At 38.2% G+C, this 17,162-nt stretch overlaps 1 protein-coding gene across 2 annotated transcripts in view; it reads right to left on the minus strand.

Annotated features, from left to right (window-relative positions):
* MID1 (midline 1) overlaps positions 1-17,162 on the minus strand; it is a 172,339-nt gene that overhangs the window by 17,857 nt on the left and 137,320 nt on the right. For both annotated transcript variants that reach the window (XM_053457419.1, XM_053457418.1), the window contains exons 4-5: positions 5,751-5,858; positions 415-563 (exon numbers count right to left, since the gene is read on the minus strand). In XM_053457419.1, coding sequence (XP_053313394.1) covers positions 415-563; positions 5,751-5,858 — 257 coding nt within the window. The remainder of the gene's footprint in view (positions 1-414; positions 564-5,750; positions 5,859-17,162) is intronic.

Raw genomic sequence — 17,162 nt, forward strand, 5'->3', positions numbered from 1 at the left:
AAATATTTAAATAATTTACAAAATGTTTATATGAGAAAGTCTTGAAGCTCTCAAGATATATAGTCTCCATGTGGGCGGTTTTACAGTTGATTTAATTTTGTTTCATCTATATGTATATATATATATCTCTCCCTATATCTATATAAAAAATAGGTAAATCATTTTCCAGCTCCCATTTTGGGCTAAAGAATATTTTTTTTTTTTAAGGATAAAATGGGACTGATTTCTGATTTCTGTTCAGAAACAAGGAGCCTTTGGTTCAAGTGGTAACATCCATTTCTGATATCCAACAAAAATAAACAAACTCCTTGACATGTGTCACTGTCAATATGAGCTCTCTGTGGGCCTACGTAACATGGCATGAACACGGTTTGCCTGAGGAGAAAATGACAGATTACGCCGCAATCTGTTTACCTCTCTGTGATGCTCTTGGCAGACTGAAGGAAGCGAGCATGATCATTCTCTTTTAAAGATTGCTCGGCCTGCGAAATAAGTGAGGTAGAGCGCTCTATGCACTGTTTGCAGTTCGCTATCTGCTGGGCCAACTTTCTCAACCTCACGACCTTAGAAAAAGAAGGGAAAAGAAGAAAAAAAATTGTTAGCCGGTCATTTTTAACAACTGTGACTATGCAGAAAAAAAAAAGAGGCCAAACACACAATTTGTACCTCACAATAATAAAAATGTTTCCTGAAATAACACCGTGATATAATAAGACCTGGGATTGGTCCTCTCTTGACAAGCTTAGAAGTTTGGGCACATAGGGCAACCTTACCATATTGCCTATATATACAGGCCACAAACTACCCCAGCAAGCCAAAAACAAGCACGTTTTATATAACACAGACTGTAATATAATGCTAAGGGAATTTCATAGAACGTTTAAAGATGGAGCACAGAAAGAATGAAGCAGTCCCCTATTCACTATTCATGGGAGACTTGGGAGCAGAGCTCTTTCACTTCATAATTCAGTAAGTAAAATTAGTCATATCATCATGTAGATCAGCGGCCCCTCGGCAACCTCCAAAACAATGCGGAGGGTGCTTGCAGTTACGAAGCACTGACATTCTTCTAAGTAGAACTGTGAAGAATGCGTAGCCATATTTAATCGTAAAAAAAATCCTTATATTAAAAATCAGAGCTTAAATACAATTCTACTAAGAAGAGTTAAACAAATAAAAAAATGATACTATAAAAAGCTTACTTAAGCAATTTATAAGTAATAAGTTAAGTAATAATAAGTACAGAGATTTGGTGTATGTAGTGTCCAAGGATCACAAAATAAATAATTACTACTGAATTATTGCATTATATGTATTTTCCTTTAATTGGAATGGTTTAAAATGGTATATATCATTAATTGATAATGGCTTATTTACTAAAACACACACATATACTATTTGTATTCCTTTAGGTACATACATGCCACCCAATTTTTTTTTTCTCCATTAGGGCATTGCAGAAAGTTGCTACCATAGATAAGAATTTCAACGCTTTGGGAATTTTCAGATATTGTGCATTGTATGCTAAAGTAATTGGGTTTCTTTTTTTTTTGTTATGTACACAGAGAAAAGAAAAAATACAATACACATATTTATACATATTCTTACAGGTCTCGGGAGCCAGCATTGGATTCAAAATGATTATTGAAATATTTTGAGCACATCTGCTTTTTTCGTGTTGGCCCAGCAGGGATTCTATACAGAATAACTGGCCTGTGCAAAAGTGTCTTTCCTTTAAAAATAAAATAGCAGGGTAGCCCAATAAATATTATTTTCTGCCTTTTTTAAGCTTTTAAGTAAATATTTATTTATAAAGGTGATCTGTCACATTGTTACCACCAGTGGTGGATACTTGTGAAAAATGTAAATTGCAGGACAGTCTTAGATATAGGTTTGCCGAGTATTTTTGAACTCTAAGTCTTTAAAGTCATTGTGGATAACTTAACAGCCTCCCCCCCTTTTTGATAGACTGCGAGATTCATCCTAGTTTAAAAGAAAATGATAGAAACAGAAAACAGTTACTGTATGACTTAGCAAGCCATTCTAATACTATTTTAAAAACTTAAACTTTAGTGTATGTAACAGACCAGCATTAAAGTCAACAGGCTTGATCCAAACTATCAGACTTAAAGCTCAAGACACTAAATGCTAAAAATGTCAAAATACTCATTGACCTATACAGTTGAAGGCCACTCCAAGCAAACTTGTTACACATACTTAGCTGATCTGTGCTACTACTAGAATATTATGTAGACCGGTAAGAGACAGAAAACCACATTATGCTTAGTAAGTGGTTTTTAATGTAAATATTTAAAATTTGAATCGGTCTATTTCCCCTTTTTTACAATTAAAATATATCAAGACAAAAAATATGACAGCATGGAATGTTCTTGTAAGCAATGAAAACAGTCTGGAGAATGTGGCCTGACAAATTGTACCTGAAATATGACTAAACTGCTCGGTATTAGGTAATTTGTTTGATAAATCCTGGTTAACTACTCACACGGGGCTTTAAGCACTAGGTGGCTTTAAGTACCGGAGCCCCCGAGATGAGCGGGGGGTTTTCAGACGTAGCGTTTAAGAACACACACAGAACGTCCTTACATTACCATACTGCTAAATGGTCAACTTCCTTGTAAGAGAGGAACAGAGACTACTAAATAATCTCTCCTACTACAAAAAGTCCCTTGAGAACTTTCTCACGTATACAATGGTAAGTTAGCATTTATGTGCTAATTATAATAGACCAGTGTACACTCATTCTTCTTCACAATCATGAAACAAAGCACACAACAGAACAATGAGAGCCAAATTAAGCACAGATGGTCTGTTTCCCTCCCTACTCCTTGTCACTTCCTTACACACTGCTTTTAGATGACCTCTTAACGCTATGATGGCTTTAAAAATAGATGATGGTATTTCCAGCATCTACCTGTTGCTTTATTTTTTTGGGTGATAGAAAATCATTCTAAGAATTATCTAGGAAACGGACTGCTGCTCGAATCATACTACTCATTTTGTGCTAATAGATATATATTTGATATATTTCAGTTTTTTAGTATGACTGAGGACCAGAACGATTTAGATTCACTCCTATAGCTTTACATGAAATCAGGTTAAGTTGCTATCCCCACAAGCCATGGGCCAATCAGCATTCCGTGGATCAGAAGGTCCACAATCGTCTTGCAGATGGATTAAATGTTGAAGCCCTCGATGCAAGTCCCATTCCTCTTGAGGAAGAAGGGGGTGAAAGCAAAGTGCTCTGAAATTGGCACAATGGCTAACTGGATCCAATTTTTTTATTCTAGCGCCACACAAGGAAAAAGGCCAATGGGAGGGTTCGATCTTTTTGTTTCCCCTCCAAACAGGGGAAGAATAAAAGTGTTAAAGGAAAGGACATTCCATTCCACCAAAAATAAAATGAAAATGATTCACTGGCCTTTTCAGAGAAACCTTCTAGATTGTAAGCACGTTTGAGCAGGGTCGTCCTTATCTCTTATTTAGTGGAGCATCTGTGCTCTTATCAGCGGCATCAAAACGCAGTTATTACAAATAATTCAGTGGGCACAGACCAGACCTCCCTACGGGCTTGAGTGCACCTTGGGGCTTTTAGCCGGAGCTTCTTGGTGCTTCTTTAAGGTCAGACGATCAAGGATCATTTGATCGTAGCCAAGAGGTTGTGAACGTTCAATGAGTTGTAGTTATGTGTAACAAAGCAGGAAAAGGCTTAAAAAAATAATCAAAACAAGGGCTTATCAAATAGAATTCAGTAGATTATCACTCTCATTCTGGTGTGTGTGTGTAACACAGCAGAGACCACGGCTCAGGTACATTTTTTCATAGTCTGCAAGTCTAGTCGTGATGACCAACTCACTCTTTCCCTGTTGATGTGACCCAGAGGGAAAAACAAATATTATCATATTATGTGTGGGAGAAAACAGACTTCTCATAGCTCCTGATGCTGACACGTAGAACTTTACTTACTTCTAGGAAGGAAACAAAATCAATCACCAGGATTTAGATAATCATACCTGTCACTCCCATGAATTCCCTGCATTTGTAATCACAGCCATTTCTTAACATCCCCAACCTTTTGCTTGGACTCTAAAGCATCAGTGCTGCCAAGACTGACAATGCTGTACTAGCAATAGCTGATCCCTTTGGCAGACAGCAAAAAAATATTTGGATTATGAGGCAGAAGAAAGTTAAGAGATTTGCAAACTCAAACCAAAAAGCTTTAGTTTGCAAACCACAACAACAAATGTTTAGGGTCAGCAGCTAATGAATGTGAGAAAGATCTGTTATTAGGAAAGGCCACACCAGTTGTAGATGAACAGGAGAGGTGTGTCCAGCAAGTGGTGAAAGGGGCAATTTGTGGTAATAATAACAGACATAAACAGCAGCCTGTGGGAAAAGGGTAGGTCTAATGACTGCAGTTTTAAATTGTTGCCTCACTCAAAATGGGTTTGATTGAAAAACATTTACAGGTTAATGCAATGAGGCTTCAGTTAGTCAGCTGACTTTACAAAACTTAACAGGTTTTATTGATTCCAAGTTCTGCTGGTTGTTAAAGCATTGAAGGTCCTTAGCATCAAAATCCTCACATCATCATATAAGGAAAATATATAACCTACCTACAGATTTTTGGAGCCAAGTAAACCCAAATGGCCTTCAGCTTTATCTATCTATGTATCTTTTTTTACTTTATTTTTTTGTTGTTTTTATTTCGTGATGGCCGACTACTATATTATGGTACTAACATTATTTTGGTACGGTTGAGTGGAATTATTATGTACCAAGAAGCAGCACAGAAAAAATAAACCCAAAGATATTACAAAAGTAATTTTTTCAGCTGAAAATGCTCAAAAAATAAAAGGTAGAAAGTCGAGAGTATTTAAAAAGCCACGCACAACTACTTCTGTCATTTCCACTTCTTGAAATCTGATTCTTCAAACACTTTAACATCACTTATTGCCAAAAGGGCTTTTCCCCTTAAGTTAATTAGAAGAGCATGACAGCTTATTGAACCATTAAAACCGCACTGGACTTTACTTGTATGCTGCAGTTTTCCCATAAAACCACTACTTGGCTTGACATTTCGAGTTAACTTTGGAGGAATACCACATACCAGAAGGGCACAGCAAGACACAAGATGCCATATAACAGAAGAGGTCAATCTCTAATTGACTTGAAGTCAGAATTACAAGAAAGCTGAACAACTTGCAATGCCTTTGTAGTCAATGCCACTGTCATGTGCCGACAATATAAAAAAGCAAAGCAGCCAAGTTTTGCTTTCTGCAGACGTCAATGTTCTAGTCTTTTGGAATATTTATCTGAGAAATAGGCTCTTTCTCCCTTGCCAGTTCTTCCCTTGTTTTATATATGCGGGTGAGCATGTGTTTAAGTCCAAATATAAGTACATTTATTGACAGAGGAAGATATATATGGGGGGGAAAAAAGTACACACATTTTTAAACTAGTAAATGCACTGATGAAGTGCTCAGTGGTGTAAAGAAAATATGATAAGCCTGGCACTCAGGATCTGTGATCAATACTAGCTTTTTATTACCCAAGAACTATCAATATTTCAGTCCCAAGGTCTAGGCTCAAATACGTCATAGGATCTCAATGAGTTACATGTGTTTGTAGTTCTGAAATGCACTACAATTTTTAACCACACATATTTAAAAAAAAAAATTAACAAATCAAATAGAAACTTCCAAAACATATAAAAACTGAAATTGTGTTACCTTTCCTTCTTTAATTTTTGTTCCGATAAGCTGACGTCTCTGCTGAATAATTTCAATGAGTTGGTCGCTCTCTTCCATCAATTTGGCCTCTTGTCTGGATGCATTCACCTAAACAGAAAAAAGGCATTTGATTATTAGCATTATTATTTGTATTGTGCCAACCATTCAAAACTTTCCTCTCTTCTGTTGTCGTTAATTGCAATACTATATTTTTCACATCCCAAGTACATTGTATTTTACATTTATCCGACCGAACTAAAGCCTCTACAGTCTCGTTCATTCATACAATTTTCTTAAATTATTGGCTTATTAGACCAGGGATGTCTAACGATTCACAGAGACTTGTAATTTGCATTCTTCTTTAGTGGGACTGTGATGGACAGTGAAGCTCTGTTTGGCCGTACACAGCTCCTGCAGTCCCAAGGTCCATGTATGGGGAACTTCTGCTAGAACCCTCCATGTATTAGTAAGTGACAGCAGATGGTCATCTAAAGGAGACATAGCTATCATATGCCTTAAAATTCATACGATGGCTGGAGTGTCCCATTGTTATCACTACTAGCAGTTGTTAGAATGTAGTAAAAGTATGCATGATTAATGCTATTGGTGCTTTGTGGTAAGCATGACTGTGTGTATGAAGATGTGTTTATTTTAGCTTGTGTTAACAGATGTTAATACTAAGGCATGGGATCAGAATCAGGATGCTTTGGGCTTACAGCAGGCAATTAGCTTAAAAGAACAATGATTCTTTTTTTCACCCAACTGTTGAGATTTTTTTCTAAATATATCATCAGCTGCCCTCCCCCATTCTGCTTCCCCATGCTGTACTTGGCTCTAGTCCCTTTCACTTGTTACCACAGTGGCCCCCCAATGCCCGCAAGGGCAGGAGCATGGGGCAAAGCAGCCATGTCCTTAGGTATGTACAGGGGCCCTGACTGCAACTTTGTGTTCACACATTCATATTCCATGCAGTGTATGCAAAACTAAGTTAACCATGTGTCCATGTTGAGCTTAAACTATATTTCAGATATTCCACATATGTTTGGGGTATACTAAAGCATTTATAATATATTTTGTATAATGATAGAAGGTTGATTCATGAACAGGAAATTCAGATATTTGCTGTGTTTCTAGTTTTGTGTTCCAGATTACATCGTGTATCCTGTGCTCCACCCGTCCTACAATCTTTCCCCCAAAGAAGCTAATGCCAAAGAGAAAAGGTTACAGGAATTATGTTAGTACCGGTAATCGCGAAATACATTGGGATAAACAGGCCAATATGCCGAGGAAGAATGCATCAAAGCATCAGTAGCACTTGCCAGGAGGCTGCTTGCAAAAAGAATAACACACACAGGGGCTATGCATGCTAAATGCCCTTCACTACTACTTAATTATTTTACTTTTACTACAGATCCCAAGACAGCAAGGCTTCACCTGGAGATTCTGGATCGAACCCAGAGAGATCCTAGGTATGAATTTCGGGGCTAGCCCTGCCTATGGTTGGTTAGACCTGCCCTCCACAACGCCAGTCACCCAGGTAGACCTTCGAGTAGCTTCATTTACAAAGTTCCCATTTATTTTTATATTGCAAGTGCAGTATTTGGCATATTTGCCATCTTTATGCATCATCCTTTCACTTGAATTGAATAAGCATTTTTATAGATACTTTTAGCATACTTTTCACTTTAGCATAGTCCCATGAATGGCAAGGGTTAACATTCTTTAAGTAAAATAATCAACTATATAAAAGACTCCAATACATATTTATCATAATAAAAAAAGAACTTCAATCAGCATTACGTCTGCTCTTCATTAAAATACCAACATGCATCGTAAAAACCATCGAACTTGCAGAAATCACTAAACCAATAAGATTGCTGACTCCTGATACAAAAAACTCATATGAGACTGTGATTGTTATAAAGGCTTTTGCACACAAGTGAGAAAATACCTGAAATAAAATGGTAAGATTCATTGCAATTATCTTTTGGGACTTAACCTTTTTTACATCAAGAGTAAGAACTTTACAATAGCTTTTAGGGGAGCAGTAGATTCAAAGAATAAGCTTGCAAGGTCCTAGGAGGTCCCTTCATTATTTAAAAGAAGAAATAAAACCGCAACAAGAGGACACAAGCATAAACTAGAGGGGCAAAGGTTTAATGGTAACATCAGAAAATATTACTTTACGGAAAGGGTAGTGGACGCATGGAATAGCCTCCCAGTGGAAGTGGTAGATGTTAATACAGTAAAGTCATTTAAGCAAGCATGGGATAGGCATAATGCCAAGCTAGATATAGGATAAGGGCAAGTACTAAAGGAGAGTACTCAGAGGTTGGGCAGACTGGATGGGCCTTCTGGCTCTTATCTGCCGTCACTTTCTATGTTTCTATGTTTCTATTTCTCTTTATCCTTCACTTCACCTCCAAATAACACTCTACCAGTCTTTTATTCCACCCTGTCTCGCCCTACTTCATCTCCAAAGAATAAACCTTTGCATAATGACCATCTCTCTCTCCTCCATTCACCCAATACTTCCTATCCCCTTAATAAGCCACTCTCCTCTTCGTTTTTCTTATTCTCTCCTACCACCGGGGTTGCTTCATTGTATCTCTCTCACTGCTAAACATTGGCGTACCGTGATAAATAGTGACAGAAAATTAGCCAAACATAGCTATAACATTTGACTCAAATATACACATTTGACAGCATGAAAAATAACCGAAAATGAGACAAAAGAACGCAATCTAAATGCATGCCAGTAAGCTGAATTGTCCTAATCGTGACCCCGTTCCCCATGTGCTATTTTCAATTCCCTATTTACTTTATCCCAAGAGTACTTCCATTTATTAGCCTGCACTTACTTTGTAGTACTTCCACCAAAGCTTATTATTCACCAGTCATTTGAATCTGATTTTCTCCCTTTGATCCGACAGAATATTTACTGTTGTGTTACTTTAAATAACAGTGGCTGTGTGTGGACATTAAGTTGAAGTACACAAGCTGTCACATTAAGATTAATCATTACAACGAGTCATTCACATAGGAACCCAAGGTGATGACCGTTCTCTAAAGCATTGGTACTTTTACAGCTTGAAGTCAACGTGGTTTTGATTGTAAAGTCAGAAAGGTAGAGAGTAGGTAGTAAAGAGAAGTGTGTGGCTCTATACCACACCATACCCTCATACATAAAAAAAAACAACCTTTAGGAACAGTTTCGGAAAGAAAAGAAAAAAAAAAAATTAGCCCACATGGGTCAGCTCTTGTAGGGCACGTACATCCTTTTAAACTGCATGTCAAGCAGATTAAGTTAGTAGATGAAGAAAGGTCCACCACGGTCAGTAGCGAGCCACAGTCTATGAAGCACGCCTAGGCATTTCCCATTGTGCTGGTTCTGACAAAAGGATACTGAGATGCTTCACAGCAATAACAGATGTTATCCATACCACAATTACAAAACCATATTTTTCAAAGTGTTGTCTTTTAACTTTTTATGTTATGAAGTCTACACAGGGCCTTGTTCGTATTTACGATGATCACACCATTACCAAAATGCTGAGGTGTTCTAAAATGCATCATGCGATTATCTCCGGTTTGGCACAAAAATCTGTTTCTTATCTCCTTTGGCTGATGAGTTATGAGCCTGCCAAATATGGGCAGCTGGGGGAAGCCAAAATGATTCACAAGGGTCTCTAAATGCACGTAAAGCCTTAATGAAGTGAGACCTGGAATCCACAAGGGAAAGAAAAGCAAGATGCTGACAGAATGAAAAGGAACACAAAGGAGAGATACATATGAGGTTGGGTCTAGAGAAAGGCTTTAAATCTGTGACTTCCAGCAGCTGGCCTGTTCTGTAAGCTTCATCTAACACAAGACAGTTCATGGTGAAATATACAATCCAAGATAAGGAAAACACCAAATAAAGGAAGGCTATAAACTTATTGCACAGTGAGGGAGTGTGAAAGGAGAAATTTTTTTTTCCAACTTCAATTTCAATTAATCACACTCTCTTCAGGGACTGTGTCCGGCCATGAGAGTCCAAAATGCATCTAAACAGAATGTATAACATCTGTTACACGGGCCTATTGCTTGACATGTTATTATGACATTATGAGACCGTGTCCATCCAAGCCGCGATCATTCCTTTTACAGAAATGAACCGATCAATCACTGCCAATTTATTGATGACTTTACTAATGACACAGAAAACGGCACCCGCTGAATAAAAACTTTTTGAGTGGTCATGGAACACAGGGGTTTGTGGGAGGTTTTCCAGAGCCTGGCTTAGCTAGATCTCGCACTTTGCTGGAATTCAGTGTTCCTCGGCCTTATTGCCCTAGAGGACCATGCTCAAGATCCATAAAAGTGACTGACCCTTAGGGCTACATATTAGAGTAATAATATACACCCTACGTTTTACTGTAGACTGCAGCCGCACGGTAAATTACTGTTAGCGGTTTATGAATAAAAAAATATACATGCATACACATACTTTTTACTTCCCCTTTAAATACCAACATGTTTTTAAGGAGCAGCACTGAGATCTTTCCCCTTATGAAGTATGTAATGCTTATTTTCATATAGCACGGTTTGGTTAATAGGGAAAAGGAAGCGTTGACATAAATGTTTTTAAAACGGGAAGTCAATTCGATAGCTCTGTATATTGACACGGTCCCCTATAATCTCTTTCCCTGCCTTTAAAACTCACAGCGGCAAAACCCTCACTTGTAGCCGCCACTCCATCAAGACGAGGTGGTTGAACTTGACACGATCACTTCGACATCCATATTTCAAATAGCAGCTGCTCTCTTGGTGCCAGCAGTAACTCTGAAGTGAGATGAATTGAAATCCACTATATTTTATGCCCCTTATGTTGCGGAGTTACCTCCAAAAGTATCTTTATTTTTACAGCGCTGTGAGCCGCAAAAAAAAGCGATTGTAAGGTAAAATGAACAGGCTTCCTGCCAGCTGCTAAAAATACAGGACAGATTTTTAAACATAAGCCTTTAGATTGTTTAATGTAATCCTCAAGGGTAACCAATGTCAGCATAACTTTAATATTTGAGGTTCAATGTAAACAGAATTCACCCCTACCTCATGAGTAAGACAACATACGTGTCTGCAGAAGATAAATTAGTCTTTTGTCCTGAGCCTTCCCTCACATTGCAAGACTCTACAACTTAAGATGGAGCGAAGAACTCCATCACATAGCTCAGTATTTAGATTTTCACATTTTTACCCTAGTATTGAAGCACCTACATTTACATTCATGAATTTCATAATCCGCTAGTGAATGAGCATCTGTCCCGCCCAAATGTCCATTGGGATCTACATGACTTCCAGTTTTCATCCTTGAAGTCCATCTTTTCTAGGAGTAATGTAAAATGGCAAGCAAAAACAAATGAACCAAAGAATGGGGCTAATCCCAGAACGTGTTGAAGGGAGAGTTAGAAAAGCGAACTGAGTTCAAATGCCTCCTCTTTAGGATTTCGGTTCTCACAAGCATCCATATGGAACATATACAACACAGAGTTCTTTGTGCTCTGTTGACGAATCCAAACCAATTGGAAGGCAGTCCAGCATTTTCATGAAATATAGAAAGAGCTAGACAAAGATATTATATATATATATATATATATAATATATATAAATATAAATACATATTGCACTCAAGAGCCATAAGCCTGCCAGAGGATTTCTCGAATTAACAAACCTGACTCTGACCCAAATATTAACTTCAATAGTCCACCACACAAGATGTTAATGTAGTGACTTGGTAATGGTGGTAACTAAATGGGTCTAATTACTTTCAACTTGATACCATCGAAGAAAGCACCAATTGGGGTGCCCAGATATCATTAAATCAGAGAAGAATAAGAGGAAGTCAGCTCCATACTGATAAAATAATTAGCAGGTAATCAAACAATAGCATTGTACCGTATCGATCAATATGTTATATATCCTTTCTGGATTATAGGCATCCAGATTTTCATACTAGTATGAGAGATTTCTGAAAGTAACATTATAACCAAAAACAACCTAGTATTACATGACAACTGAAAATACTTCTCAGGTAACCTGGCAGACCAGTCCAGGTTTGGCTAATGTTACACACCGTGTATGTATCGTGCATGTACAGGCATGTCTCTGCTACCGTGAGGATGTGGTTGTTGGAAAAGTTCCTTTTTAGCTCCAGAATATCTGTTTTGACAGCGAGATCCTCATAGGATGAATTTTGCACCGCATGCATTTATTATTCAAAGAAATACTTCTCCTCTATCTAATTGTTCAAAAAATATTTATAGAGGAGTTGGGGTGGTCAGGCAGACAGGAAGACCTTTGTGCAGCCTGAGTCTGTTCTTGGCTCCTCTCCCACTGAAGTTAGCTTAAAAGAGCAGCTCCTCTATAGACATGTGAAGTAAAGACTGGAATAAGGTGGATTCACTTTCCCAAGACATCCTGCAGAGTTAAACCACAAGGCCGTTAATAATTTATCTTTGGAGAATATCCATTGCAGGAATTCTTGTTAATTCCAATAATTCATGACCATTACAGGTTGCTAATGTTTTTGGGGAAATTAGACCCAAATGTGCCAAGGAAACCCCAAATGTCTCATCCCAATCAACTTTGTTAATACATGGAATCTTGGATCGCTTACAGCAATAATAGCTTTTTCAAGTGTTGCAGTTAGAGCAGATCTCCAATATAATAATAGGTGTTGTATATGTGCAGAAGGCATCTGATAATGGCACTTTGCTTGCGTCTTGTGTTATATAGGGTCACAGAGTTGTTTAGCCACACATAACAGGTGCAGATGTCGGATTGTGCTATGCGCCAGTGTTAATGCACAATGTCATAGTGCCGACATTCTATCGCCAGAGCAGAAAGCCTCCCTTTCCATCTCTGTAATGGGTTAATGTAAAGTTATTTTATAGTAAAATGCAATGGAAAAAAAAAAAACTTTGATGAGTTCCCCTCATTGTCCTGGGGGACAATAACTAGCTTCCTGGTTCCCACCATAACGCTCAGCCCACAGAGTAACACCTGCGCTGCTCTGGAAAGCTGACATTTCGGCTGGTGTATAGTTTAACGATCATTGCTCCGGGTAATTTGGCAGGAAGCAGGAGAACCTGGGGATTCTAAATATGGCTCGTATGTGCTTCTGTGGAGACAAAAGGGTGTGTAAAAATCATGCTAATCGCGCAATTAGTCTTAACAGGTTTGTGTTAGTGAATTGGTGTGATTTTTGGAACATCATCCTATTTTAGATTTTTTTTTTTTAAGTCTCCCATCACCTTGAGTGTGCGGATTACTTGTACATGACCCATAGCACTTTAAATTAACCAAACAGCTCTTTGTTTTAAATACCGACAGTAGATAAATATGCCATAAAGTAGCGTATATCCAACTACAAAAGTAGTCAAGAGGAGCTTACATGTATCCAACAGGAAACAAAAACTGTCTGCGCTTCTTACCCTAATAAAGTTGGCAACAAATATATAAACATAATATAAATGAGAGGTTTTGGTTATATGAATTGGCCAAAGCATAATTAAGCTCACCCGCCACGTCAAGGCACACTCTCAATAGGGTGAGAACCTACTCTCACCTCCTACATAGTGGGCACACAAAGCAGTTTATACTGCTGCCAAAACCTTATTAATGTGTTGGGGGAGGTGCAATTAAACCTCCTCCCTATTAACCCCTGGACAGCAAGCTGCAACCAGACTGATGAGGAGCCAACAACCTCAAATATGTGCAAACAGGGAAAAGAAAAAATGTCGGTGCGCTAAGCTAGTCACAGGCTCAAATAATACAAATATGTAATATGAGGCCTACCAAACAGGTGTAAGCATGCTGCAAGAAACAGTGTATTGGCTGTACAATGTATACAAGAAACAAAAAAAGCGCAGACAGTTTTTGTTTCTTGTATACATTGTACAGCCAATACACTGTTTCTTGCAGCATGCTTACACCTGTTTGGTAGGCCTCATATTACATATTTGTATTATTTGAGCCTGTGACTAGCTTAGCGCACCGACATTTTTTCTTTTCCCTGTTTGCACATATTTGAGGTTGTTGGCTCCTCATCAGTCTGGTTGCAGCTTGCTGTCCAGGGATTAATAGGGAGGAGGTTTAATTGCACCTCCCCCAACACATTAATAAGGTTTTGGCAGCAGTATAAACTGCTTTGTGTGCCCACTATGTAGGAGGTGAGAGTAGGTTCTCACCCTATTGAGAGTGTGCCTTGACGTGGCGGGTGAGCTTAATTATGCTTTGGCCAATTCATATAACCAAAACCTCTCATTTATATTATGTTTATATATTTGTTGCCAACTTTATTAGGGTAAGAAGCGCAGACAGTTTTTGTTTCTTGTATACATTGTACAGCCAATACACTGTTTCTTGCAGCATGCTTACACCTGTTTGGTAGGCCTCATATTACATATTTGTATTATTTGAGCCTGTGACTAGCTTAGCGCACCGACATTTTTTCTTTTCCATGTATCCAACAGGGCCAGGCAGGGGCCGTACACGGAGACGCCGTTACACACTTGCAGCGAGAGACCGCATGTATCGCGTTGGCAGCTGCACACCCAAACCAGCGCTGGAGCAGCAGTAAAGTTATACGCGTGGCTCAACCAGCCGTCGGCCCATCTGACATTTGCCTAGTTTGCCAGTCCAGGCCTGATAACGAACATTTATTGAACATAGTACTATAAGTGTAATTCAGACAGTAACAGCAAATGTGTTAAAAATGGTTACAGTCAAAACTTTTGCTTCATTCACTACAGGATTGTGCTTTTTCATCAATTGCTGTATTTTTTTATTATTATTATTTTTTTTTATGGGTGTTTAAATACTATTTTATCTACTAGAGGGCAAGATCAGTGGCCAAAGATGGCAGAACCGGCATACCAATTAATTTCCGGCACTGATTTTCCCAAGGGCTGCAAGCAAAAAGGAGCAGCCACTTAAAATAAAGAAAAGCAGCAGATCTTCTTAAAAGAGGCATCTAGACTACATTTGTTTTAATAGAGTTTTTTTTTCAGGGAATTGAGAGATGTTTCAATAAGATAAATGAAACAACCACCCAGAAGCGGTGGAGGTTAATAAAGTAAGTGAATTAAAATTGCACGGTATAGGCATATAACTATTTTAAATCTATCAAGAGACCAAGGACTTATCAAAAAACACTTATTTTTTCGGTAGCTGTACTCTGACCCCTAGTCCCTGGGTGGCCATTGGTCAAAGCAGGCAAATGCCTAAAAATGCCTACAAATTTACTAAATGCCTAAAAATTAACTAAGATGCTGGTGGATTCCCTGTCAGAGGTGGACAGTTTCACGTAGGTTGCAGTGAAACAAGCATCAGGTATGACAATTTAGGGGCTAAGGTGGAGAAGGCTGTTGGACATAACTACCCACACTTACAGCAACCAGAACTGAACAGGTTAAAAGAAAGCAAAAAAAAAAAATAATAAAATAAAATCTCACTAAGTCTCACTTGAAAGCTACAGCTATTTGGGTACAAAGTGTTCTTTTCCTTTTTTTTTTACTTTTTATTAGAAAAATTACATGACTTCTTTAGTTCTTTGTTGCCATCTAGATGAGTGTTTTTTTCTTCTTCTTTTATGACTCGCTGAAGTCCACAATAACCTTGGATTAATGCATTTCTCACAGCTACCTATGAACGCATCAGTATGTCAGAGAAACTGTATTACGGTTATGTTTTTCATTAGTTTTTTTTTTATTTATATTGTAGTTCAATGTACGTTTATGGAGTTGTAGAACATCTCCATTTAGGAATGTCATAGGAAGAGAATGGGGGGGGATATAGAAAATGATCATGCATATAAAATCACTATGGATATCACTATACTTAGTTTTGCACAATTGTTACACATATCCATATCCATATCAGAGCCTAGCTATCAAAAGTGAGGATGGGGCAGTGTGTATAGACAAGTATCATAACAGGTAAGGTTTGTTTAATCATTATCATAAGTGTTAAAACAACAGAAATTAATGTTTAATTTAATAAAGGCATAACGGATGGAACAGTCATCTGCCCTAGAATACATACCAAATACATAAGTTGCTCATTTACAGCGCCAAAATTTGGCGCTGTCCCATTCGTCAAAATGATGTAAGCCATAGCAGAGGTCAAAGTCTTCCTCCTCTACCATGTGCCGTCTCTTAGCCTGACTACCCACAAAAAAAATCCTAATTACAGTATTAACCTACACATAGTAGTATTACTGTGCAGTACATCATGATTATTACACACATGAAGAAGGAAGACTGTACGTTGTCAGGTACTGTGTACACCAGCTTGTAAAGACAATGTTTCTCCACATAGACCCTTCATACAACATGCTTTCTATATTACAACTATGCATTCTATTACATATATCCTCTAAATGTCAGGCATGCTATAAGCACCACTAACAAGGCCAGAAGGTACTGTGATACATGTTTATGGTACACAATCACTGGGCACGGCTGTACCTGTTCTGAAATGAAAATAACTTCAGAATAATTTAAATATATGGTCACCAAGCCACCATAAATAAAGTGTATTTGACCACTTTGAGTCCCAACATAGAGCAACTACTCACCAACACAGAAAATACATAAATCGTATGCTAAGTAGAACCAGACCAACGACTATGGTGATCGGTACCCTGATGTATACAATTTTCCTCCATTTGCTTATCAAAGGCAGCTGACTGTGAAGCAGGATTTAAGGTAATTGCTACAAAACGGACAATGTCCTTGGGGTAGTTTCATGTCAGCACAAACCCACATGTTTATTTCGGTAACATAAGACTAAGCAAAAGTTTTCGAACATCAAACTGAGATCTTGAACTCCTCCGACTCGCTAATGGCTGAGTATTGGGTGGAGAATTCTATGTACAGCAGAGAAAATCATTTTCACATGAACCTAAATCAAAAACATCAAACTGGAAATTGGCATAACTGTCCCACCCCCTGGTGTCTAAAAATTTGATAACACAGGCTTTCAGTTTCTGCCAAGAACAAATAACACTTGTTGTCCATCAACTTGTCCATCAACTCAACACCATGAATTGAGTGTGTTGGTTGCGCATCTGGACTTCGAGATGATGGGGTGATGAAAGGATATGATGGACGGCGACGATAAAAGTTTGGCCACCTTCCGACTATCTACTAATCGCGCATGTGTCCCAAAACTATTAAACCCCTATTAAAGCATGGGGAAAAAAAGAGCCAAGCGATAACTTTATCGTCATAATGTAATATAATAAGAAAAAAATATGTACAATGTTGCTTGAGTCTGTATGTTATTTATCTTGATGTCCGTGTTTGAGAGTCCACATCAAAGTACTTTCCTGACATAGAAAGCGCATCTCTAGATGTAGCAGTCTTCTTC

This window comes from Spea bombifrons, chromosome 2 (genome assembly GCF_027358695.1).
Source record: "Spea bombifrons isolate aSpeBom1 chromosome 2, aSpeBom1.2.pri, whole genome shotgun sequence".
Lineage (NCBI taxonomy): Eukaryota > Metazoa > Chordata > Amphibia > Anura > Pelobatidae > Spea > Spea bombifrons.